General features: G+C 39.9%; 1 protein-coding gene across 1 annotated transcript in view; it reads left to right on the forward strand.

Moving 5' to 3' along the window:
• The window catches only part of HEATR1 (HEAT repeat containing 1), a 52,746-nt gene that overhangs the window by 1,038 nt on the left and 27,326 nt on the right, over positions 1 to 24,382 (forward strand). The window contains exons 2-23 of the mRNA XM_048505133.1: positions 1,865 to 2,019; positions 5,928 to 6,144; positions 6,516 to 6,657; positions 7,667 to 7,768; positions 8,704 to 8,844; positions 9,536 to 9,747; positions 10,731 to 10,864; positions 11,337 to 11,430; positions 11,814 to 11,918; positions 13,258 to 13,375; positions 13,560 to 13,667; positions 14,344 to 14,439; positions 15,226 to 15,317; positions 16,026 to 16,237; positions 17,600 to 17,718; positions 18,234 to 18,434; positions 19,178 to 19,373; positions 19,582 to 19,730; positions 19,915 to 20,107; positions 20,532 to 20,704; positions 21,595 to 21,762; positions 22,712 to 22,954. Coding sequence (XP_048361090.1) covers positions 1,878 to 2,019; positions 5,928 to 6,144; positions 6,516 to 6,657; positions 7,667 to 7,768; positions 8,704 to 8,844; positions 9,536 to 9,747; positions 10,731 to 10,864; positions 11,337 to 11,430; positions 11,814 to 11,918; positions 13,258 to 13,375; positions 13,560 to 13,667; positions 14,344 to 14,439; positions 15,226 to 15,317; positions 16,026 to 16,237; positions 17,600 to 17,718; positions 18,234 to 18,434; positions 19,178 to 19,373; positions 19,582 to 19,730; positions 19,915 to 20,107; positions 20,532 to 20,704; positions 21,595 to 21,762; positions 22,712 to 22,954 — 3,357 coding nt within the window. The 5' untranslated portion in view covers positions 1,865 to 1,877. The remainder of the gene's footprint in view (positions 1 to 1,864; positions 2,020 to 5,927; positions 6,145 to 6,515; positions 6,658 to 7,666; positions 7,769 to 8,703; positions 8,845 to 9,535; positions 9,748 to 10,730; positions 10,865 to 11,336; positions 11,431 to 11,813; positions 11,919 to 13,257; positions 13,376 to 13,559; positions 13,668 to 14,343; positions 14,440 to 15,225; positions 15,318 to 16,025; positions 16,238 to 17,599; positions 17,719 to 18,233; positions 18,435 to 19,177; positions 19,374 to 19,581; positions 19,731 to 19,914; positions 20,108 to 20,531; positions 20,705 to 21,594; positions 21,763 to 22,711; positions 22,955 to 24,382) is intronic.

Genomic DNA, 24,382 nt, shown 5'->3' on the forward strand with positions numbered 1-24,382 from the left:
TGGAAATTTATACTATTTTAATCAATTACCTTCTGGATTAGTGTCCTTCAAGAATGTATAGCAACATGCACAAAGGTTTCCTAATTCATAATCTGTTTTGTTAGGATAGTAATCCTGTGTTCCACAGAAAGCAAATGTGTGTTTGGGCAAAGTTTGAAGCATCCATGCTGTAGACTGAATACAGTTACTTGGAACATGAGCTCATCAAAGTTTGTGGAATATTTATAGGATCAGTGAGCAATCTAGTCAGCAACAGGGGTATCAAAGTCAAAGCTGCTGGTTAAAATTCCCTGATGGCTTTTGTACATGTATAGACACACCTCTTATTGTGCTAAAATACTACTTGTAAACTATGTAGTGTCCACAACTATTGCATCCATACTTGTGCATGGGCACAACTGATTTGGGCAAGAGGGTTATTTTAGTGTGTCTGCTTATATGATGAAACGTAGTTGGATAGAATAGCACTTAAGGAGAATCCACAAGTTTCATTGAGGTTCTGTTGTGGCATATTTAACCAAGTCTTATTGCAGTCTTGAGTATGCAGCGTAACATCCATCTGGGTTATGAGTGTCTGGTATACTAATTAACCATTTAGTTCATATGTTGCAGCCCAATTTAAATGAGACGTGGGGCACATGCAAAGCTTCGTAGGAAAAATCCTTTGCCTTGGCTTCATTACATTTAAATGTGATCATGGGTGCTCCTGACATGCATGTGTATAAATATAAAATGGAATAGGTATGCTATTCAGAGTTTTTTATGAATGTTCAAAGAATATTACATATATTCTGAGGATTAGTTTTTCAGTAGTTTACTGCAGAGTAGGTCAGTTTTATTACAGATGACATAGAGAGACAGGATGGCTGGAACTGAGGACTAGATTCTTGCTCGAACCTGCTCAGCAAGTCTGCTGGTGAAACCTGGATTTCAGTCCTAATTCCTAGTGGGCTAGACTTCTGTTCTGTTCCACTGATGATAGTGGGCTTTCTAGACCTCTCACCATCTTCAAGTGGTGAGCCAGCTGTGGCCAGTCCTGGGCAGAAAAGATCTTACCACAGTGGTGAATGCCTTAGTAACATCTAGATTACGCTATTGCAGTGCTCTCTCTACATGGGGCTACCCTCAAAGACTCTCTGCAAGCTACAATTAGTACAGAATGCTGCAGGCAGAGGGTTGACTGGAGTGAGTTGTAGGGACCACATCAGTTCAGTCTTGTACCATCTACTCTGGCTTCCAATTTGCTTCTAGGCTCAATTCAAGGTTCAAGTACTGATTTTTAAAGCTATGTATGGCCTGGGACCAACACACCTTAAGGACCTCCTGCTCTTATATAACCCTGCTTGTACACACTGCTAATCTTTGGAGGCCCAGCTTCCCCCACTCCCCAAAGCTTGATGTGGTGCATTCTGAGAAAGTGCCTTCTTGGTCATTGCGCCAAAACATCAGAAATCCCTTACTAAGAGACTCATCTCCCTTTCTGTGTGTCTTTGGCCAGCAGGTGAACTCTTTTTTTCCTGTCATACCTCCAATAGCCGTTACTGGTCCCCCTTCTAGAGTTTTTTGTGCTTATGTGTTTTTAATTGAATCAGTTTATAATTTTAACTGTATTTTCAAATTTTCAAATGTTTTGATGTTTGCCAGCTTGTGAACCCTGATGGGGTAGAAAAGTGGCATGAAATGTTTGATGATGATGATGATGATGATGATGATGATGTAATTCTAACTAAATCTAACTGGCTTTCAGTTAGATTTCATTTTGATTAATGCTAGACTTCTGTGACACCAGCAAAAAATCTTTTGATTTTGTTTTACCTAGTGCTGCTGGATCTGTGAATGCTTATAACTTGCTGTTTTCCCACAGGAGTATTTAAAAAATGACGTCTCTTGCTCACCAGCTGAAGCGCCTTGCACTCCCTCAGAATGATCCTAGCCTCTTCTCTCGAAAAGAAGCGGCATCACTGTTGTTTGATTGCAAGGAAGCTGCTAATATTGACAGGGAAACTTTTTTTGCCATAGGTAAGTAGAGCGTAGGTGAGAGTTCTTTGTCGCCTGTAGTGATTGTCACTGATTTTTTCCTCCCCCCTTTGACTAGGGAGAATGGTCAGGTCTTGTCTGTGAGATTGGGCTGCATTTTTGAGGCAGCCCAGTGATTGGTCTTGAGTGAGATACAACCCCCTTCCATCTCTTACATAGACTGGGATAAGTTCTATGAATGAATGATTGCTAAAATAACATGTATGCAAACTGGTCAAGATATTAATAAGGTTTAGGTAAACATACCATGGAGAAGAAAGGAATATCTGTTCTCCTGTTCTGTGTTACTGGCCTAACAGGGGCAAGGGTTTTATTAAAGGGATTCTCCACCAGCTGCTAAAAGTATAACAGCACACATAGGATTTTATAAGTAGCAAAAGGGAATGAGCTCTCACGTTGGCAGCGAGAGGGGCCAGGAGGAGATCTTTTAGACTGTATAATACGGGGAAGGAATTCTGGCAGTGAATATTCCACAGAGAAGCAAGAGTCCAAATTGAGTTTAAAATATTTATATAAATTTGGTTCAAAAATACATACACACAGTAAGACACAAGAGCACATACATTCAAGTTCCTGGTATATAAAAAAAGGGTTTAAAGATAGATTGGATGATAGAAATGGAGGGGGGTTTTCAGGGTAATACGTTACCTAAATTCAGCTGAAGAAGATCTTGTAGAAGGCAAGGATTCAAATGACCAGCATCTGAATCCAGGTGAAGGATCCTTATATCGTATTCCCTCAAACTGACCAGACCAAGGAAGGTGCGGTAGGCTAGTAAGAGGCACATGCTGGGGTAAACTGAACTTTTTTATTATACCCTTTTGCCCAGGTAGGGTGGGAACAAGTGAGTTTTTAAAGTTTCATTTTTCTAAATTTCCTCTTGAACTTCCTGCATGCTGGGCTTGCTGGGCTGAGTTCCCTATCTAAGAGCTTCCTTTCTATTATGTTCAAAAACCTTTGTGGACAATGGGAGTCAATTGGTCCTAGATTATATCAGGAAGCACAGAATGGCTTTATGCAGAGTAACTCTTATTTGGCTGAGACATTAGACCGGGGAAAGGTGGGTGCTTTAGGAAAATTCATAACAATGGGAAGAGGAGATGCAGAGAAGCAACCATCTGTTGATGACTTGGTTTCCAGAAGAGATAGGGAAATGACAGTATCTGATGCTAAAGTGGCTTTCCATATTCTTTGTCTTTAACAGTCTCTATAGCAAGGTGAGGTAACAACAAACCTTGGTTCACAGCTAAACTTAAGCAGTTACGTCGTTCCAAAGAAGAGGCCTACAGAAAGGGTGATAGAATGCTGTATAATCAGGCCAGAAATGTATTAACAAAGGAGATCAGAGCAGCAAAAAGAAACTACTCTGAAAAGCTAAAAAATCAGTTTTCACCAAACGAAACAGCAAACATGTGGAAAACTCTCAAAAATATCACCGGTTACAGCAAAACCACCTTCCCAAGCTGGAAGGAAATCAGCAATTGGCAGATCCTAATCTGAATGTGTTCTACTGTAGGTTTGAAAAACAATCTACAGTCACCTTTCTCCACAACCTCTCCTATCTCTGACGCACCAACAATAGCCAAACTTCCTACAACTGAACTCCATTTCATTGGGTTTACAACCCCTGGTGATTCTCAGAAAAGGGAAGTGCAAGATCTATTTCACAGACAGAAGCCTGGAAAAGCACCACAGGTGCCCAGACAAGATAACACCTTTCTTGCTTAAAAAGTCTGTGCTGTCCAATTCAGGCCCCCTATTTTCAACCCAAATCTTCAACAAATCACTAGAGATGTGCTTATGTTCCTTCCTTAAGCTTCAAACACCTCCACTATCGGCCCCAGTGCCGGGCTAAGAAGCCTTCCCATCAAGGAACTGAAATCCCACTACAGACCACAGTTAGCTCTTAACATCTGTGAAGTTATGAAAACTTTTGAAAGGCTAGTGGATGTACCACTTGAAAACCATCACGGATCCACTGTTGGACCCCTTTGCAATTTCTGCATACCGAAAGCAAAACAGATAATCGACAGATCGATGCTGTTAATATGGCTTTCTTGCACTATATCCTACAGCATCTTGAATCGCCAAAGACCTATGCAAGGGTCCTCTTTGTTGACTTTCTTAGTTCTAGGCATTCAATACTATCAGACCGGACATTCTTTTCTAACCAAAACTAAATCAGCCAGTAGCAGTACTCCTGAGCATATTTGTAAGGGATCACAAGCTTCCTTAACAGGATAGGAAAACAGCAGGTGAAGCTAGGAAAAATTACATCAGACACCTGTAAAATGAGCACAGGGCCCCCCCCCCCCTAAGGGCTGTGTACTTTCTCACCACTTCTCTCTGTATACCAATGACTGCATCTCAAATCGCATCCATCTGTTAAAATAACTGAAATTTGCAAATGATACAACAGTGATTGGTCCTTCTATTCGAGACAACGCATGAAACCAAGCGATAACAGACGTGGAGGTTGAACAACGTTAGCTCTGCCGTGGGTGCCACTGGAACAACTCTAGAACTGAACACACTTAAAACCGTAGAAATGGTGGTAGATTTCAGGAGCATGAAACTCCTCCCATCCCACCTCCTCTCACAAATTTACTAGACAACACAGTATCAATAATAGTAGAGACTTTTAAATTTCTAGGCTCCATCATATCTCATGACCTAAAATGGTCACCTAATATCAAAAAATGTCATCAAAAAAAGCAACAACAAAGAATGTTCTTTTCTGGCGCTGCTAACTCAGGAAGCCTCCTAAACTGCTCCTAAGGAGCTGCTGATAACAGTTCTACAGAGGAATCATTGAGTCTGTCATCTTGCACTCCTATAACTGTGTGGTTTGGTCTCCTGCAACCCAACAAGGATTCCGACACAGACTTCAGGAGGAGAATAATCAGAACTGCAGAAAAAACACCATTGCTGCTAACCTGCCTTCCATTGAGGACCTGTATACTGCACCGGTCAAAAAAAAGGGCTGTGTGCAAAAATATTTTACTGACCCCTCGCGATCCTGGACATAAACTGTTTCAACTTCTTACCCTCTAAACGTCGCTACAGAGCATAAGCACTGCACACCAAGACAACTAGGACATAAGAACAAGTTTTTTTCCCTAATGCCATCACTCTGTTAAACAAATAATTCCCAATGATAATGTTAAACTATTTATTATATACTTATTTTATAATTACTGCACTACTTTTTTCATCATTCCTATTACCCATCTCCTCCCACTTATGACTGTATGACTATAGCCTGTGCTGACATTTCATTTTATTTTATTTTATTTTATTTTATGATTTTACATTTTATGTTTTCATTACTACTGATTGTTTCCTGATTGCTTACTAGACCTATATGACAATCATTAAGTGCTGTACCTTATGATTCTTGACAAATGTATTTTTCTTTTATGTACACTGAGAGCATATGCACCGGAGACAAATTCCTTGTGTGTCCAATCACACTTGGCCAATAAAGATTCTATTCTATTCAAGCATTCTCGTGACTCAAATGAGACCTCCAGGTTATGCTGGAGTAACTCATTATCTTAGCTTTTGTTAAAGTAGTTTTGACCTTTTGGCTGTGGTCAGGTGATCATGCGGCTACCTACACCCATAGGAGTGCTTTTGGCAACTGGCTTTTGCCAATATGATTTTTAAAGGAAAATATACTGCTGTGAGAAATATATATATTTTATAGGATTGGTCAGAGGGCTTACATCTGGATATGGGAATGTATTTTCAGTTTGAAGTTACGGTTATGTGAGAACTTTATGTTTAATCTGGTCTGATCTGATGCCCTCTAGTTCTGCTTCACATAGGAGTTCTGCAAAAAAAAACCCTGGTGTGAGATATTGAAATGACTCTCCTATCTTTGACAGGGTGCACTGGCCTAGAAGAGCTGACTGGCATTGATCCATCCTTCGAGATGTTTCAGACAACACTTTTCAGTCAGATGTCAAAAGGTTTGGAGCGCAGCGTCCAAACTAAAGCAGTAAACCAGCAACTGGATGAAAATATTTCATTGTTCCTGATTCATGTGTCTCCTTACTTCATGCTTAAACCAGCACAGAAGTGCCTCGAATGGCTGATTCATAGGTAATCCATTAATGTCTGCCTAAATCAAGGACTCTCAAACCTTGTTTCCAGTGAACCTTTCTGAATTAAGAATTTCCTATGTGATCCCCTAATTAGTTCCAGCCCCCACAGAAAAGGGAGACAGTCTTCTGGTGAATGTGAAAGTATCTGGCTTTCTTCCAGATGTCTATACAATTCTCACATTATGGGGAGGGGGACAGAGAATCAACTTTATGTTTGGCACTTTGAATAATCAGGTCACAAACCCAAATGTTGAGAATTCAGGTGCTGTGTTAGGGTACACAGGGTTGTTACAGCTACTATAAGTTGCTCTTTTGTCTCAGAAATGCCTGCTTTTATTCACACATATGTGTTTTACTTATTTTATTTAGGTTTCATATCCATCTCTACAACCAGGACAGCTTGGTTGGCTGTGTAATCCCTTACCATGAGACTAAATTGTTTGTACGAGTTGTTCAGCTTCTAAAAATTAGTGACCCAACTCACAGGTGGCATTGGTTGCATCCAATTCAGGTGAAAAAATATCTGAAATTTTGTAATGTTAATGTTTTGATCTATTATTGTTGTAAGCACCTGGGTACGTTGTCTTAGTGTTAGTGTATGAGTTTAAAGCTCTACAGGTGAGTTATGTTTTATCTCTTTTGCATGTTGGCTATTTTAAAGGTAAACGTTGTGTTTGGTTGGATTAATTGTTTTTTAGTGGAAAGAGCACAGGTCTTTGGTACATTTTTTCCTACAACTAGTCCTTTCTGAACCCTGGAAAGTTGATTCCTAGATTCCTGGAATACATTTTGAGAGTAATGGACATCAGGGGGCTGCAGTGCATAGCTGGAAAGGGGCAAAATCACTCTCCCCCATTTTGTAAATGCAGCTCTACTGATGAGAAAAGGAGGAATGGCCTATTTGGTCCCCATCCTCTGCATCTCTCATCCCATGTGGCTAGTTGTCTATGCTCCCCACTAGACCCATAAATCAACCTTTCGGGGTCAGAAGAAGCTGCTTGGAAGGTGGGGCATCCAACGAAACTCCTCATGCACAAGTATCTTGTGCTGGATGGTCACTGGATTCGAGCCAGTATAATTGCCAACTTGAAATGGCTTTTTTGTGTAAACATTTTGGTAACAACCTTTATGGTTGCCTCTTTGGACTTCTTTGTTTTTAAAAAGATCTATTGCTTTTTCGTTTTGTGTCTCTAATTGTATGTACACAAATATCACTGAGATCAGTGGAATATGAGTTCTGGGTCATCTTCATGTAACACAGAAAACCAATCGGCAGGTAGGCTAGAAGAAATCGTAGCATTCAGGGCAGCACTGATAAACTTCCACTTCATTATACAAAATGAATATGCTTCAAAGTGGTGTAAAGTTTGTGTGAATGAGAACTGCTTCCTGCAGTCTGTTTTGCATTGTTTGGATACTGTTGTGAGAGCAAAATTTAGTTCACAGATTCTCTGCATATTTTTATATTCTAAATGATTGCAGCTTTCTTAAATCTATTTCTTTGGCCTCTTCAATGATAGAAACCAGGAGTTCCTTTGGCAAGGGGAACTTTGATTACGCACTGCTACAAAGACCTGGGCTTCATGGATTTCTTATGCAGTCTAGTTACGCAATCTGTAAAGGTTGGTATGCTATTGCAATTTAACGTCAGTGCGTGGGTTTCCTCATTTATATGTTTAAATATTTAGAATAAGCAAAACAAATCTGCTGAATGGAAATAAGAAAATGATATAATGTTGGAACCAACTTTGATTGAAATCATTATTCCTTGGCCCACTTATACTAGAGAGATTTGAACAATGGCTTTTTGTTTGTAAAAATGTAGGGACAGTATAGTATGTACATATAGTATGTACAGTATAGTATGTACATATAGTAACATAACCAATGCATATCTTTAATTTTCACAGTCTTCTCAGATCACAACTTTGGCCGTTTCTGCGCAGTCCAAAAACAGAGCCCTAGGGACAGTAAAAACACCGTCCCTGGAGCGCTGTTCACACAGCTGCCACTGCTGCAGCACTGCAGCACCGTACTCATCCCTCCCAAACAGCAGGAAAATGCTGCTTTCAAAAACAGCGGGAAAATGCTGCTTTTTTGAAAGTGGCGTCCTCCTGCTGGTGCCGTGCAAAGTGCACCGGCAAGAGGGCACCACTTTTAAGGGCTTCCCGTTTGTTGTGTGTACCCACCTTTTCTCCTGTGAAGCTCTGGACAGAGGAAGGGACGTGCCCATGCTGCCGTCTGTCCCCCATGGGTTGGAGGGCAGCATGGGCGTGCCCCTTCCTCTGACCAGAGCTTCGCAGGGAGAAAAGGAAAGTACACAGAACCAACTGGAGGTGGCTCCATGAGGAGCCGCCCCTGCGGGCTGTGGTGGCTTCGGGACTGTCCACATGGGGCCATGTGATTGGTTCCGAGGCTCCACCAGCGATTGGTCCCGAGGCTCCACCTGCACTAATTCCCTTCTGTATGTATAGTGTCTCTGAGTGCTGAATATGTAAATCAGGCAATTTTTTCAGTTTGTGTGGTGATTATTATTCTAATTATTTTTTATTGGCAGGCCTTTTCTCTGTATCCTGGGAGTTTATCACAGATGAGAGTCCTGTTTACCTTCTATGCTTCCACAGTTGTGTCTTCTCTTGGGGCTGTAGAAACTATAACAGACACTATAGTCTCCAAATTGCTTCCTTACATCCAAAAGGTACCTGATGATGCACTTTTCCTCAATGTGATTTATTCTTCAGATTACAGACGTTATCTTTTTATTAGGTATTTTGTACTAGGTAAGATGGGCATAACTATAAAGCAAACACACTATATTAAAAAATCCTCTATGTTAACTGGGAGCAGCAGTGGCATAGGAGGTTAAGAGCTCGTGTATCTAATCTGGAGGAAATGGGTTTTTTTCCTCTCTGCTGCCTGAGTTGTGGAGGCATATCTTGGGAATTCAGATTAGCCTGTACACTTCCACACATGCCAGCTGGGTGATCTTGGGCTAGTCACAGCTTCTCGGAGCTCTCTCAGCCCCACCTACCTCACAGGGTGTTTGTTGTGAGGGGGGAAGGGCAAGGAGATTGTAAGCCCCTTTGAGTCTCCTGCAGGAGAGAAAGGGGGGATATAAATCCAAACTCTTCTTCTTCTTCTTCTGCCCAATCTGGTGCTCTCTTCCAGATACAGGAGCTGCTTTATCTGCCAAGCTTTCCTATTCACTTCAGTAGAGGTGACAGCTCCAAGCAGGCCTGCTGAAAGGGAAAGACTGCTTGCATTAAAGCTCCTTGTCCTCAGCATACAGCACAGACATGGCTTTAAATAAGACAAGTGTTGTGATATGGTTGTGTCTTCCAAACTAAATTGTGTAATACTGCTCTGGAAACATCTTTGTTTTATTGCAGGGTTTGAAATCCTCATTGGTAGATTATAGAGCTGCAACCTATATGATAGTTGGCCAGTTGGCTGTGAAGATGACCATGGAGATGTCTTTAGTTCATGCCTTGGCACTCCAGATCAGCAGGACTCTGGCCAAGTCTTCCTCCCTTATCAAAGAGGGACTTGGCTGTTTGATCATCCTTCTACAGAGTCAAAAGGAAGAAGGTCTTGGGAAAAAGTCAGTATACATCATTTGGGAAAAAAGCCAAGTGTTATGGGGATGGGGAAGCCTCTTTAATCATTATTACTATTGTTATTTATTAGATTTAGTACCCTTCCCTCCCTATACAAAGCTGGGCTCAGTCACTGAAGCAGCTTCTAAATTAGTTACTTTTGCACACTTATTTTATGTTTAATTTTATAAAACTTGCACTGCAATTATTCATTTCTTGAAAAATCTGCAAGTCTATGAGCTTTAGGTTTACCATAATGATGTTGCTTGGAGACTGTGTTTGGTAAACATCCTGCCTCCTAAATCTGAAATAAATAGGATGAGCAGGATTTCCAAGATCTGTGTTAAATAAGAAATTCAGTTTTTGTTAAACTCACATTTTATTAAATTCCCCTCTCAACAGTTTCTCTTCAGTTTCTGTTTCAAATTCCACTTTTGTGCATCTGCACTAATTAGTATATTTCTAAATCAACAAACTTCATTTCGAACGTTTTTAAAAGTTTGAGAACATTTTGCGGTGGCCTAGTATTTTCTCTCAAGGGAATGTCATCACTTAACCTCTGTAAACGAACACCTGAGGGTTGAACTCTTTAGAGTGGCATCAGTTTCACCAGAAAACCAGAAGGATTGCTTGACTGGAAAGACCTTAAAGAGCTTTTCTCTTCAAGGTCCTGAGGCCCTGTAGCAAGGCCTGAAAGATATGGCTGCCTAAACTTAAGGCCCTTGTGAGTAAACAACTCAGGGAGGTCCTGCCTGATTATAAATCAGCATGATGAAGAATGGAAATTTATTCCTTAAAGTGATGTACTTCTACATTACGATGTATCTCTTGTCTTTAAATGTTCCAGCGATGTACTTTTCATTTTCACATTGATCCAATAAAGCCAAAGCCTTAAAATCTTGGTGGAATTTGGATTCCTTAACCTGATTATGTCAGCTGAAACATCATTAATAGATTTAAGAATTCATTTCAATGTTCTCTCGTGCAGGCCATTTACCCATCTGTGTAATATTCCAGACTTGGTTACTACTCTTCATGAAATTTCAGCTGCTTATGATGTCAGTCCAATTTTGTGTTACATGTTGCCACACCTAGTTCACTCGGTTATTTATGGAAAGAAAGGTATGTTAATTAACTTCATAGTTCAACTTGTAGGTTAGGTTTAGGAACTAGATCTATGTCCCTTGGAAGCAGGATCCTGTTAGAAACTGGATCCTTCAGAAGTCAACAATAGGTTGGCCAACTAGGAACTCAGAAAGCCCAGTTTATATCCCCCACTCTGCCATGGAAGCTTTCTGTGTTATCACATTATTTCAGTCTTACAGTGTTGCTGTGAAGACAAAACAGAGGACGGGGGAAATCAGTACACCTCAGTCAATTCTTTGGAGGAAGATTGGGGTAAAAGTAGAGCAAAGTGGCAAGTTTCCTTCAGGATCCTGGTGGCTCTGTATCATTCCCCCAGATCAGCAAGCATTATGTTGTGCTTTACTATGGCTCTTTATTAGAGCACTGGTATTAGAAGATTTTCCTTTTAAATGCATTTATTATTTCAGATAATCATTACTGCTTCTTTATAAAATCCACCTGTTTTCAGAAATGCAAGAAGAGAATCAAATCTCCATCAAGTGTCTAGAAGCTATAATTACAAATATACCTCTAGAAAAAGATTTGGATCATTTATTGGCAAGGTAAGCTAACCTTTCTTCTGAATAATTTTATTTGATGTGCTTAATGGATAGAATTAGATGGACTTCGAATCACTTCCAGGGCTTGACTTGATGGACTCTAATAGATTGTACTGAGTTGTCGTCACCATTTTTGCCAAGATTTATCAATTTGTAGCTGCAAACATTTTTGAGATTTATGTGCATTTATTTCCTTTGAATATTTTGTGAATAAAATTGTAAAATGTTGCATTTCAGATTTGGCCTTGAAGGAAAAGTCATTTTGAATCAAGAATATTTTTTTAAAAAATGCAAAGAAGAAAATCTGTTACTAATTTATTCGACTGAGAAAACTGTATATCTTCTTTCTCTAAAGAGATCGTTTATTCTTTTTCTTACAATTTCAGTACATTTCTGGAGGACTATGTCTCCTATGGTGTGATGAGTGATCCCACCCCAATGGCAGAGATTAACACAGAACTACTTCCTCTCATCAGACTTTTTGAAAGAAAGTAAGTGATTTCTGATGCTTTCATGGTCAATATACCTGCTGATGGCAGTTGGACCTGTCTCCTAATACCTATTGTTTCATGCTCTGCAAAGCACTATTTATATTAATAACCTTAAACAAAAAATTTTTTTAAATTAAGATGAATTTTTAAATTGGATATAAAAAAGTTAAATGATTAGAACAATTTTGTGACTCTGTCTTCGAGCCAATCATGTGTGCTGTATTCATACTGTTTCCTGAAAATAGTCAGGCTTGTGTGAGCTGTACGCAGAAGTAAGATACATTTTCTGTGAAGAATATTGAGAACATTGCAAGATGCTGGTGTTACTCAGTCAGACTCAACTCTGCAGGTCATGCATCTGTAATATAAAGGAGTGTCAGGTGGAGATTCTGTGAGACTATGGCCAAAAGGGGGAATACTCTTGCAGCCTAATCCAAAGGAGAGGGGGCAGTAGAGCGGCAGCTGGGGACAGTGCCACAGCGCTGCCTCCAAAGAGTGGCATGGCCACCTTAGGAGAAGGAGAAACTCCCTTTCTCCCCTGGGAAAACCCATAGTGAAAAACAACTTACACCACCATTTTTTTGTGGTGTAATCTGTGCTGCTGAAGGAGGGCGTTCCCAGGCTGAGAGTCCTTTGTGAGCCAACTAAAGTTGGTTGTGCCCCCAGGAACGCCCCTGGAGCACCCCCTTCCATCTGACGCAGGCATTTGAAGTGGCGACCAGCTATCACAGGGGCCAGCTTCCGGGTTTGGGTGCTGTGGTGGCTGGCCACCGAGGTAAGTCCTGTAGCACCAGTGTCCATGCCAGTTTTCACAGTGGTGTGGACACTGTCGCAACCCTTCCAGGGCAGCTTCAGCCCCACTCCACCCCCCCACCCCCCGGTTTCCACAGTTACAGTATTAAGGCTGTAACTCCTAATAAATTGGTTTGAATTAAAATGGAATCAGGATCTGGAAGACCCAAGTTCAATCTCCACTCTGCCATGAAACTTTGTGCATGACCTTGAGCCAATCACACTTTCACAGCCCAGCCTATTTCATAAGATTGTTGTGAGGGAAAATTAGGAAGAGACAACTATGTACATTACTCTGTGCTCTTTGTAGGAAGAACTGGATAAGTAATAATGAATATAGCCCCTCGGAGATGGGGCGGTATAAAAGTCTAAAGAATAAATAAATAAATCTATCTTTTCTTTAAAATTCCTTATCCTGATTGAAGACTTGGATACTTTTAGTGTGTTTTTTTAAAAATTCTAAAATATTCTTAGCATACTAGAGTCTCAATAAATAGAGCACCTCGGAAGGTTATGTAACATATAATATTTTCTTTGCATATGTCAGATACCCTAAAACACTTGATTTAGTTCTGGAGGAACATCTGAAAGTAATTCGAAATCAAAAGGAGCAAGATCTCTTCCACCAGTTTATTTCCCTTTCAATGAGTGGTGGAAAATATCAGGTGAGTCAAAGTAATTTTCTGGGGTAGTCCCTCTCCACAGGAAGAGGAAGAAATTTAATTTCCTTCCTTCCTGATGGGACGATGGGAACCACCCACAATATGACCTCGTTACGCTCAGAGGGGAAGGACCCTTCACAGGTAACTACCAATGGTTGTTCTGAGTATTTGTGATCTGTATTTGTAGTTCCTGGAGGAATCTGACACATCTCTGCTACTTAGTCTCAATCATCCCCAGTCAGCCGTCAGAGTTCTCGCAGTTAAGCATTTGAAAGAGATTATTGAAACATCAAAGGTTGGTTCTCCTTCAACTTTTTTTTGGGTACTCTTAATAATTTAGCAAACACTTCTAACAGAAATATACATAGTTGCCAAAAGTAAATTCTCAATTATCAGTACTGTTATTGTTGATGCTACATTGTAGCTCATGGCTATTTGTAGGACAACATTTTCATATTCTTCACTAATAAAGTTAGTTGGCCTCTCCATATGAACTCAGACATAGGTGGTCAATCTTAAACTCACTATTGGAGTGAGCTACTGTAGTTTAAGTTTGTATAATACACTGGTATGTTGCCAGCCTCTGTATTGGCACTTGGGGTGGGTTTGGCCCTCCGCTACTTTTCTCTCTAGTCACCAAGGATATTGTGCACATGATGTCACACCTCCAATGGAAGGCTATGCATGGGAATGCAGGAAAAAAATGGTTAACTATTGTTTGCGACAGTGTTTGAAACAACCCCAAGTGTTAGATTGTTGTAGTTTGATGGTACACTTGTGGTCCTGTGGTTGACCTGACCCTTAGCTGACACATAACTATTTCATAATTGTGTGTCTGATGTTTCATTGAAAATTAACACTTAGCAGTGCTAAGAACAGTTTCCTGGATGTAATCCCCATTGAATAGAACTTTCTTTATTTGCTCTTTCAGTGATTTTACAAAGCCATTTTTTCCTTTTCTTTCTCTTAAGGATGGTTTTGATGATGCCTTCATAGAAGAAGCAATTTTGATGCGCCTTAAGGATGATAATCTAGAGGTGGTTATGTCTACTCTCAGTACTTTAGAGGTAGGTCTTCAGCTCATGAACAGCCAATTGGAAACGTGTGGTTTATATTGGGATACAGCTCTGAGAAAGGAGATTCTTTAGTCTAGTGCTTCACTAAACCACTGTATGCTAAAAGGGTGTCTGTGTATGGTTCTTAGAAGTTAGAATGTCCAAATGTTCATATATTTCTACCTGTGTGAGAAAGAATGTAAATTTTGGAGTTTCTAACAGACTTAATACTGATAATGGGGAATTTGACTTTCTGATGATTTTTGGAAATACTTGTAGTAATTACAGAGAAATCTTAAACATATTGAATTAATTATAATTTGTGAGTGTGGTTTTTGTATGATGGGCTAAGAGCATTAGTCCAATGGAAAGATATTTTAAAATAAATGTAATAATAATATTCAGAGAATAATCCAGATATTCTTGTGTCATTTTTCTTTCAGTATTAATTATACTTCTTGTAGATTACACAATTTGTATATGATTCTGCATTAGACCTGCACTAATACAAGTGTTATGATAGTTTACATTTTTGCCCCTGTAATGTCATGTATATTTATTTCAATTTCAAAGCCTTTATTGGCATAATAAATCAGTTAAATTAACAAAAAGCAGCAAATAGTATAACAACCCCACCAACAATCAAACACTTAAGGTACTTATTTCCAATGCATTATCTCTTGCAGAAAATTTGCAATTGTTTCATTGAACCAGGCATTCTTATAATAATCAGTAAAAAAGGCTAAAATTATTTTGATGATGGTGAAATGAATATTTACTGTAGTTGCTTTATTCTAGACTCTGTTGGCTACTCTCAAGTCAGTGGATGAACGCATTGGTTTAAGTCTGTTGAGTGTCTTTGAGAGAGCTGACCTCACCAAGGATGAATGGTAAGTGCTCAGTTGAAACATTTCCTCTAAGGTTTTCACATGAGCAGGGTTGGCTTTTTTCCTTTCAGTAGCTCACTTTGATTCCTTGATATAAAACTTCAGTGTAGTGTCTTTTAATAGGTCAATCAGTTAACATTTATTATGATCAAGAGATCACTCAACTTTTAATAGATTTATGAGGCTCTTGCTGAAATAGCCAATGGGTTGTTATTTTAAAATGTGCAAAAAGGGACTGGGAAGCATGAAAAAGCGTTAAAAACAGAATTTTAAATGCATAGTCTTTTTCACATCTAGAGTATACATATGTATAAAATGCAAGCTCAGGTTGTGTGTTTCAGATCCTGATGTTGCCCAATAGAAGGTAAAACCAGAATTCATTTATTCTTCCTCTGCCCACAAATGCTTTTCATCAACACGGTCAAATGTTACAGACATTAACAAATGTAACCTAATTGCATGCGAAACTAGGGAAAGGGAGAGAATAGCCTTGGTTTAGATATAGAGATTCTGTTTTGTTAGCTACAGATCTTTCTGCCAATGCAGAAAGCCTTGTGCTGGTGGCAGGTGCCTCTTTCTCTAGAGGAAGTTTCCTTGTGTTGGAGGAAGACTCCATTGTTAATGGAATAGAACCTGTGGTTCCAACCCCTTAAATGTTTGAGACAGGAGATCTAGAAATACTCATTCTTCCCTCTTCCTTCTGTGTTCTAGGTACAAGATCCTGGTAGCTGCAATACATCTGTTAACCAAAGAAAAGATTCTTAGAGAGAATGCAGATTTCTTAAATCAATTAGTCCTGCAGTTATTACCATTTGTTGTTATCACTACCAGCAACTCAAAATCTGCTGAATGGAAATTAGCAGTTTGTGTAGCAGAGTCTGGTCTTTGCTCCCTGCACCCTTTGTTGAAAGGGTGGCCTGAAGGTAAATAATTGTAGTGTTTTAAAACGAAAAAGCAGCAGCAAAGCTCTCTGATTGTTGTTGTAACATTCTTTACTGTTAAATAATACGCTTCTAAATATATTTAAATGGCCACTGTGTGTTTCACATCCTGAAATAAAATATGTGGCATCCTGTCACCATAAAAGGGTTGAATCCACAAATCCAGCACTAAAGACATGCAGTATGATCAGAAATAACAAACATTTATTTAATTTGGTCTTCTTTCCAAAGAAGGATTATTATTTTTTTTGCTTTTCCAAGGTAAGCAGTCTTGCAATAGTATCTTGTGTTAGCTGGCTAGAGAGCTGTCTGAGAGAGAAGATTGTGGGGCCAGTAATTCAGTAATGTTTGTCTGCTGATGACAGGAGTATAGTTCACTGTTGAGACTTAGGCTGCACTCTTTCAGTTAATAAAACATTTTTAAGCTCTCTATACTGCAGACCAATTTTTCAGTTTTCTCTTCAGTTATGTGCCTTGTAGCCTATGCTGCAGGAGGCCAGCAGTCATATTGTGCAGATGGCAACTCTTGAAGGCATGCCAGAAAGCCATTTATGGTTATCTCTTAACACAGAGAAATTGCATATGAAGGATAAACATTAAGAAGGTGACAAAAATGTAATACGATTTTGGAAACACAGTTTGCATTCGAAGAAAAAAGCACTAACTTATTTTTGTATGTAAAATATGTTCCTTCTGTCTTTCAGTTGAAATACTTTACAAAGCATCTAATAAAATCAGTTATAAAACTAGGAAACCATAAAAATCAACATCTTAAACCAGTTCCTAGATATTAGCAGAGTTGTACCAGAGAAGTGTCTCTGGGGAGAATATTTCACAATTGGGATACTATCACAGAAGTCATGACCAACTAGAGTAAGGGAGGGGGGGCGTGGACCATGAAGGACTTCACAGGGATATTTTTGCTAAGGTCTTAATTAATACATTTTATTTGACAGGACAGCCCTTCAGAAGCTCTAACCCCAAAGGTTGCTGAAGCAGAATTAAGGGGTGGGAGAATTGTTTTGAAACTTGCTTGCTTATGATTTTTTGTAACTATTTAAATAATATGAAATTTGAGTTAAAATTGCACGTGACTGAAATGAGGGAATTCATTCTGGTTAAACATGTATAGATTTTGGAAGTAAACCTATTGTAAAATCACTAAACAAAAATGCGCAATTTATCTGAATGGTTGTATGCTTCTCACACGTTTCAAGTTAGCTCTTGAACAGTGAAATGAATAGGATTTCTTTGAAACCAGTGGGTTGAAGACTGTTTTCCATCACAAAACATGATTGTTGTCATGTTTTGTCTGATTTTTGTTATTGTCATTTTGCTGAATAGCTTTCAAAAGGATCAAAGCTACCAAATCAGAATCCTTGGTACATGCATCCAATGGAAAATTGATTCAGCTTTTGTCGGAGAACTTAACTTCAGAAGATCCTTCCTCAGTGTTACAGATGGTATATGTTCAATTCATAATATTTTGGGGGCAAGATTGTACTTTAGATTGCTCAGTTAGACTCTTGATACAGATCTTAATAATAGCATAAAATGTGAAAGTGCTGCTTGTGACATAAAAGCACACTAGATTATGCATAATATATTTAGTATGTATTTAAATTCTAGCCTCTCTTTTGACCTTCATTCCCAAGGCAGCTAATAATAGAAATCCATAAATTAAAACAAAAAACAGTAACTCAACAAAACCTGCATTGATATAAATAGGAGAAAAACAATGGGGGAGCCTTTTCTTTACCAGCTGGGGGAATAAAGGTGTCGTAACTTGGTGTCTAGTCAAGGTACCCAACCACCTATCCTGGAGGGAAGGTCAATATACTGTAATTGGGGCACTGCTAACAAGAAGGTCCTGTCCACATTCACTCTCCACCTGAAGTAGATTTCAAAGTGAAAGCAGGTTCGTATGAGAGCGTGTGCAGATCTGTAACTGGAATGCTTTTATTGATGCTTGTTGAAGGTGGATGGTCTCGTCAATATCGCCGAACAGGATTCTCATACACCAAAGCAGAAGATAACCGCTCACATCATTAGCTCTGCCCTTGTTCAGTCCTGCTGCAGCAGCTCACAAATGGAGGAGTGCCACTTGCCACTGGCATTGAAAGTCTTTCAGCTTTTGAATGGAAAAGTGAGGAAACTTGAAGGTCAAGGTTATGTAGAGGTGAGGACTCTAATCTTGTAACATGGGATGAGAAGACAGATGTTAACAACTGGTTAGTGTGTGGCAATGTGTTTGGATCAGATTTATTTGTACAGCTTCTGGTTATGTCCCAGCGACCATTTGACCTTTCCAGTGCAGTATCATCGAGCTTTCATACAGCCTTACCAGGGGCAGTGTTGTTGGTTGAGGCTGCATTGAAACAACCAGTTTGTGGAAAGGCCACATGAGACTAGGTGCCCCTTGAGTGTAGAGGACCTAAATCACCAGAGGCCAGAATGAAATTGTAGGCCACTAGTAAGGATAAGGCTATTTACTGAAAGTCAGTACATGCTTGTGATGCAAGTGCAAGGCGAGACTCATGCAGTGGAGCTGGAAGGCCCAGGGAGCCAGGAAAGAAAGTTGAATGACATTAAAATAGGACAAAGAACAGAGCCTGTGAGCAGGACACCCATGGTGCTTTGTACTGGCTGGTTGTGACTAATTACAGTAAGCATAGGTGGAGCAAGACCAAGAACCAGTAAAGGTGTTTGAACCCTAAGAATCCTTTGGCTTTCAACAGAGCTCCTGATTATTGTATTCCCCAAAGTAAAGACTGCTTTTTTTTTAAAGACAGGTTCATTGGGAGGGAATTTTGACATTAAATACAGATGTTGTTTGTGAGCTTAGTTCTGCATAGCTTTTTAATGACCAAGTAAAGGCAGAGGAAGAATTGTTATGTGTGTTTCGCATGCTTTCATTGTCAGACATTTCTCAATACATTCTCTGTTGAAAAAACATCTGAGAGTGAAATGTTTTTGGAAACATTAACTGCATACATTGAAAAACTGAACTCTGGAAAAGATGCAGATGTGGAACACACCATCCTGCTTATCATTTTGTTGCAAGACTTTATTGAGGGCCTGCAGCCTCCTGATTCCTTTACCAGCTGGGGGAATAAAGGCAAGTTTTCAAAGCTTTAATTGCATTAGAGAAACTACTTTTATTCATATTGCAATCTCTGGATAGTATTATATCATATTTTTCTGAATAGTGTAATATTCAGTTTGGAAGAAGTCAGCATTCATAGTCTTGTGATGTGCAGAAGGTCTTGTTTGTTGATTTGGTTCAGCCCCTGATGGCTTTCTTGCATTTCTGTGCATTTCTGCAGATGAGATATGGTGGAATCCTGAAACTCTGAATGACATGAGCAAAGATTACCTACACCTGCTGTTGGAGCTGTTTGATGTTCTAGTTCTCAGAGCCAGTGAGGGAATCTATGCCAATCAGTTTCGCACAATGACAAAACTTCTGTTTGAGGTATTAATTTATTTTCTGAAGGGAAGGTTGAACATTTAAATCTGCACTTTAAAATGTTCATTTATTGCAGTTTCACTGTGCATTAGTGTTCCTGAACTTTTGTGAAATCCAGTGTGGGTTTGAATGTGAATGTGTATTCAAAGCCCCCCCCCCCCCCCCCCCCCCCCCTCTCTCACATTTAAAGGTACATTTGAAAGAGCCGGAGAATCAGTTCAGATTCCTTTCAGTCTTATGGACTTACAATTATAATTTATCCAACCAATTCAACTTTAAGATAGATGCTGTTCTGCAGACTCGGGCTTTGTATATAGGGAGTGTGATGCTTACTTCGCAAACTTCACAAAAGAAAAGGCAACTGACATCGGCAGCTTCTCCAGGTACTGTCTATCTTTGTGATATTGTGCAAGAGCAGTTCTGACCTTTGTGGGGTGAGTGGAAGGAATGTAGGATTTTGACTGCCTTTGTGTGAGAGAGATCCTATTTATGTTACATTTGCATGTTGTGTTATTTGTCATCTGTTTTTCTCACTGAGATTTCAAGGCAATTTACGTAATATAAATCAGTGCAGTCACCAGGATGAGGAGACAAACGTTGCAGAAACCCGAAACAACATCCCTGGCAGTCAAGCCTTCACAGAAAGAAAGGCAGGGCCGTTTCTGAAGCACAACAGCAATAGCTTTATCTTAACCTGAAGAGGTTGCAAGAGCAGATATTTTACTCATAAGTTGTAATGTGTAACAGTGCACTTCAAAAGAAGAAAAAATGATAAAAGCTGTCTCTCCCTTTTTGTTTGATTTCCAGTAACTATATCATTACTTATCAATTTGGCAAGTCCTGTGAGCGAAGTCCGAAGAGCTGCTCTTTGCTGCCTTCGTTCCATTAGTGGAATAAAGGAATCTGCATTTCATCCCATTCTGCATTATTTAGTGCAGAAAGCAGAAGAGATAATATCTGATCAAACTTATGTGATCCAGGTAATACTTAAGAAACAGCTCTGTCCTGCCTGCTTTGAATGTCAATTCCTTTTGCTTCCAGGGGGATTCACATGATGGGCTGCTGTTCTCCATCCACTAGGTAGCAGGTTCTTGGAAGAATGGCTTGACCAAGACAATGCTCCTCCCATTTCCTTTATAGAGGCAGTCTTTCTCCTGCCTTTGTTGGAGCAGGTTGTAGGTTCAAGAATTTGGCCTGATTCTTGGTTCTTGGCATAGGGTTTCCTTTATATGCCGCTCTGAAGAACATTCTGCTACGTAGGGAATTGCTGATGCCAACCTCTTAAGATGTTTTCTTGCACCACTTTCCAATGTGGCTGTGGTATGCATATTGATATTTGTAGCCTTCTGAGTAGAGACACGTTGTGTGTTTTCCCACCCACCAACCACCCCAAGGATCCTCTTCCCTCTGGTAGAGAGCCAGGTGAATGTGAGTTGAGCTGTCCTTGTGGTTTCAGCATTCACATGCATACAGTGGTGCATCTTGGGGAAGCTACTCCTTTGTGGCTCTGTGTTTTAGGAAGGCCTGGACAGCAGGCACCATGTATTGTTTAAATGTAGTTTATATTTATAGTTCTTGTTTTTGAAAGTCATACATTATATTGTACTTATCTTGTGAGGCACCCTAAGTCCTTCTGTGCAGGGGGAGGGAGGGATAATAGGTGTAAATAAATAGTGCTGATGTTTTAGAGCTGGGGGAGCATATAGCAACAATAGAAAAGGGTACTGTTGACATAATTCTAAATATGAAGGGCAGGAAGATAGTCAATTCTCAGAGATCTGTTGGCTGAGTTTGTAAAAGTTCTCTTACTGTGTTAAATTGTGTTAAACCGAAGGCACTATAATAAATGTTTCCTTTTTGTTGATCCCAGGGTCTAAGTAGTTTGTTTGGGGAACTGCATTCCCAACAGAAACACAAAACACAGCAGCAGAAGCTGTCACATGCACTGGAAGCATTACTGGAATGTGTACAAGGCATCAGATGTCCGTCATACATTGCAGGAAACGTTTTGAAAATTCTTAAAGAAGTCAATGGCGAGGTAAGTGATGTGCATTAAGTCAAAGAATATGGAAAATATGCTGGGCCCTCCAGCACCTTAAAAATATTTTTTTTGCCATTTTAAAATTTGGTGATATTTTTGGTTCTGTGAAACAAAATAATCTGTTGAGATTTGCAGTTTTCAGATGAATGTGCTTCATAGTCTGGATTCTACTGTAAAAATGAAGAGAAAATTTTAGATGAGACCTGTCCTGTGCAACTGCTGTATATTATTTCCAAATGTTGTATGGACAGTTGTGAGCAGTAACAGCATTCTGTGTATATGTGTGTGTGCACGTTCAAAATAAAATTCTAAATTATACATCAAGAAGCATCAACATTTGAATTGTATTCTGCTTAATTTTTGTTATGTTTTGTCAAATCTTTATTTAAGAACATGATGGAACTCCAAGGCTTTCTCTGTTCTTTTTCCATACAAGTCTGTTATACACCCCTGTAACTATCTTCAGTTATCTCTGTTTCCTTTAGTCTTGAGAAGGTTTTATAAGAGGAAGTCATATGATGCATTTATAAGTTTTCCATGCTTATATTTCTTTTTAGAATTTGGAATTTCTGACTAGGAAAGGTGGGCTGTGGGGAAGTAGGAACTGGTTGGCAGTGGTGAGGGACCAGTGGAAAGTTGTGATTCTATTTGTGGATTGAATATATATAAGTTTGGTGAAACATGGCTCATGAATATAGGATAATTTGCAATGCTGTCATGATTTGTATTATTGTAATCCTCAAGGGATGATGGCTATTTTTCTATATATGTGAAAAATAAACACTCTGGATAAAAAGTCTGAATACCGGTAACTGAGATTTTGGGTCATGGACTGCAAAATGTATGAATTGGAAGAGGGAGAGAAGCATGCTGTAATCTTACTGTTTCAGACATTTCCTTGCTTCCTTGGTTTTGAAAACAATTTATTTTTACCTTCTACCTCCAGGTGGTGCTTTCTTACTTGCTGCCTGTCCTAGATCAACTCTTGGGAAAAGTGCTCAGCAAACCAGATGGGTTGCTAAAAGACGAGGCTCTTCTTTTGCATTTTATTCTTGGGAAATATAATGAGTACTCAGCTGCACTTTTATGCACAAATCAACAGTGTCTGGATTTGTTCATCAAATGTCTACACATCTCCCAGGAAATCTACAAAGGACATTCTACTGTCCAGATCAGAGGACTTGGGCAGGTAAGAAGAAGAGAACTTTGATTATACTACTTGACAATGGAAATTAGCATGTGAGTCTTTAAAAATGAGAAGACCTTTCTTCCCTTTGTGCACGGAAGTATCACTGGTAATGGTTTCTTGCTCCAGTGGATGAAGCATGTCATCATCACCTGAACAGCAAACAACCTGACAACCCCAGTACATATACACTGCAACCCAAGGGGATATAGAACAGAGGGAGACTGCTGCCTTCATGCCGTGCTTGCCCAAGAGCATCTGGCTGACCATTGTCGGCAAAAAGATCAGTGCACTTTTGAGATCCAGCACAGCTTCTTATGGAGTGCCAGGTAGCTGAAAGTTCAGAATTCTGTACGCTAGATATAACTATATTGGCACAGCTCCCTATGCTGGGTCCATTCTCCACCATTGATAATGAAGCCCAGGGGAGATTGCCCCCCTTCTGCCTTAAACCATTAATCTTCTTTCAATCACATGAAAACTACCTTATTCCAAACCAGACCATGGTCTACCAAAAAATGCCTACTCTGACTGGCAATAACTCCTCAGTGTTAACAGGTCTTTCACATCACCTGTTCCCTGAGGGATGATGCTGTAGATTGAACCTGGGACATTCTGCCTGGAAGGCAAATATTCTGCTGCTGAGCCTGTACCTCACCACTAAAACAAATTAAAAAATCCACCTTTTACTTTTTGCTAACAAGCCCATCTGAGAGGCCAAAAGATAAAACTGAATTTTAGATTCTTTAAAGGCAATGGAACATTAGGAATGCTGAAAAGTTAATAAGAGACAAGAGAAACAAGGCCAGTTCTGCATAATGTAGTCCTTAATCTTTCTTCAAAATGTCTTCTACCTTAAACAGCCTGTTTTGTGCAAAAGCTGTTGGTTAACCAGAATTACCCATGCTTTCCAGTACCTCTGAATTAAATGTCAGGATGTTCTTGTTTGTATGCCTAGTATTTTACTACGAAGTGGCCAGATGGCCAGCCATGATGCCACACCGCTCCCATAGAGGCTTCCCAGCACCATAGTGAGGCTTGTGAAGTGAAAAAGCCTCCCTGCTACTGTGAAGCCCACATGAGCCTCAATAGACTTAAGACATCTTTTCAGTGGCTTTGGCTGCCAGCATAAGGAAGTGAATGGCTGGGAGGAAGCCAACTACGTCATCCCCTCCCCTGGCCTGCTTCTGCTATTTCAGCAGTGGCATGGGTGCTGGGATGCTGGCACAGTGTCCAGCATGGCATCCCAGCACTAGGGAGGGCCACAGTGGCTGCACACCGGCAAAATCACCCTTCCACCTGGGTAAGTGACCCAAGGAGGGCAAATCTGCCAAAGTGGCCGCATACCACTCCCATGGCTGGATTCTAGCCCCCCCTTTGGATGGGGCCATAAATGTTGTGTGAAGATTCCCCGTATGGGGAAGGCTTGCC

The sequence above is a fragment of the Sphaerodactylus townsendi genome, linkage group LG01 (assembly GCF_021028975.2).
Source record: "Sphaerodactylus townsendi isolate TG3544 linkage group LG01, MPM_Stown_v2.3, whole genome shotgun sequence".
NCBI classification, from domain to species: Eukaryota; Metazoa; Chordata; class Lepidosauria; order Squamata; family Sphaerodactylidae; genus Sphaerodactylus; species Sphaerodactylus townsendi.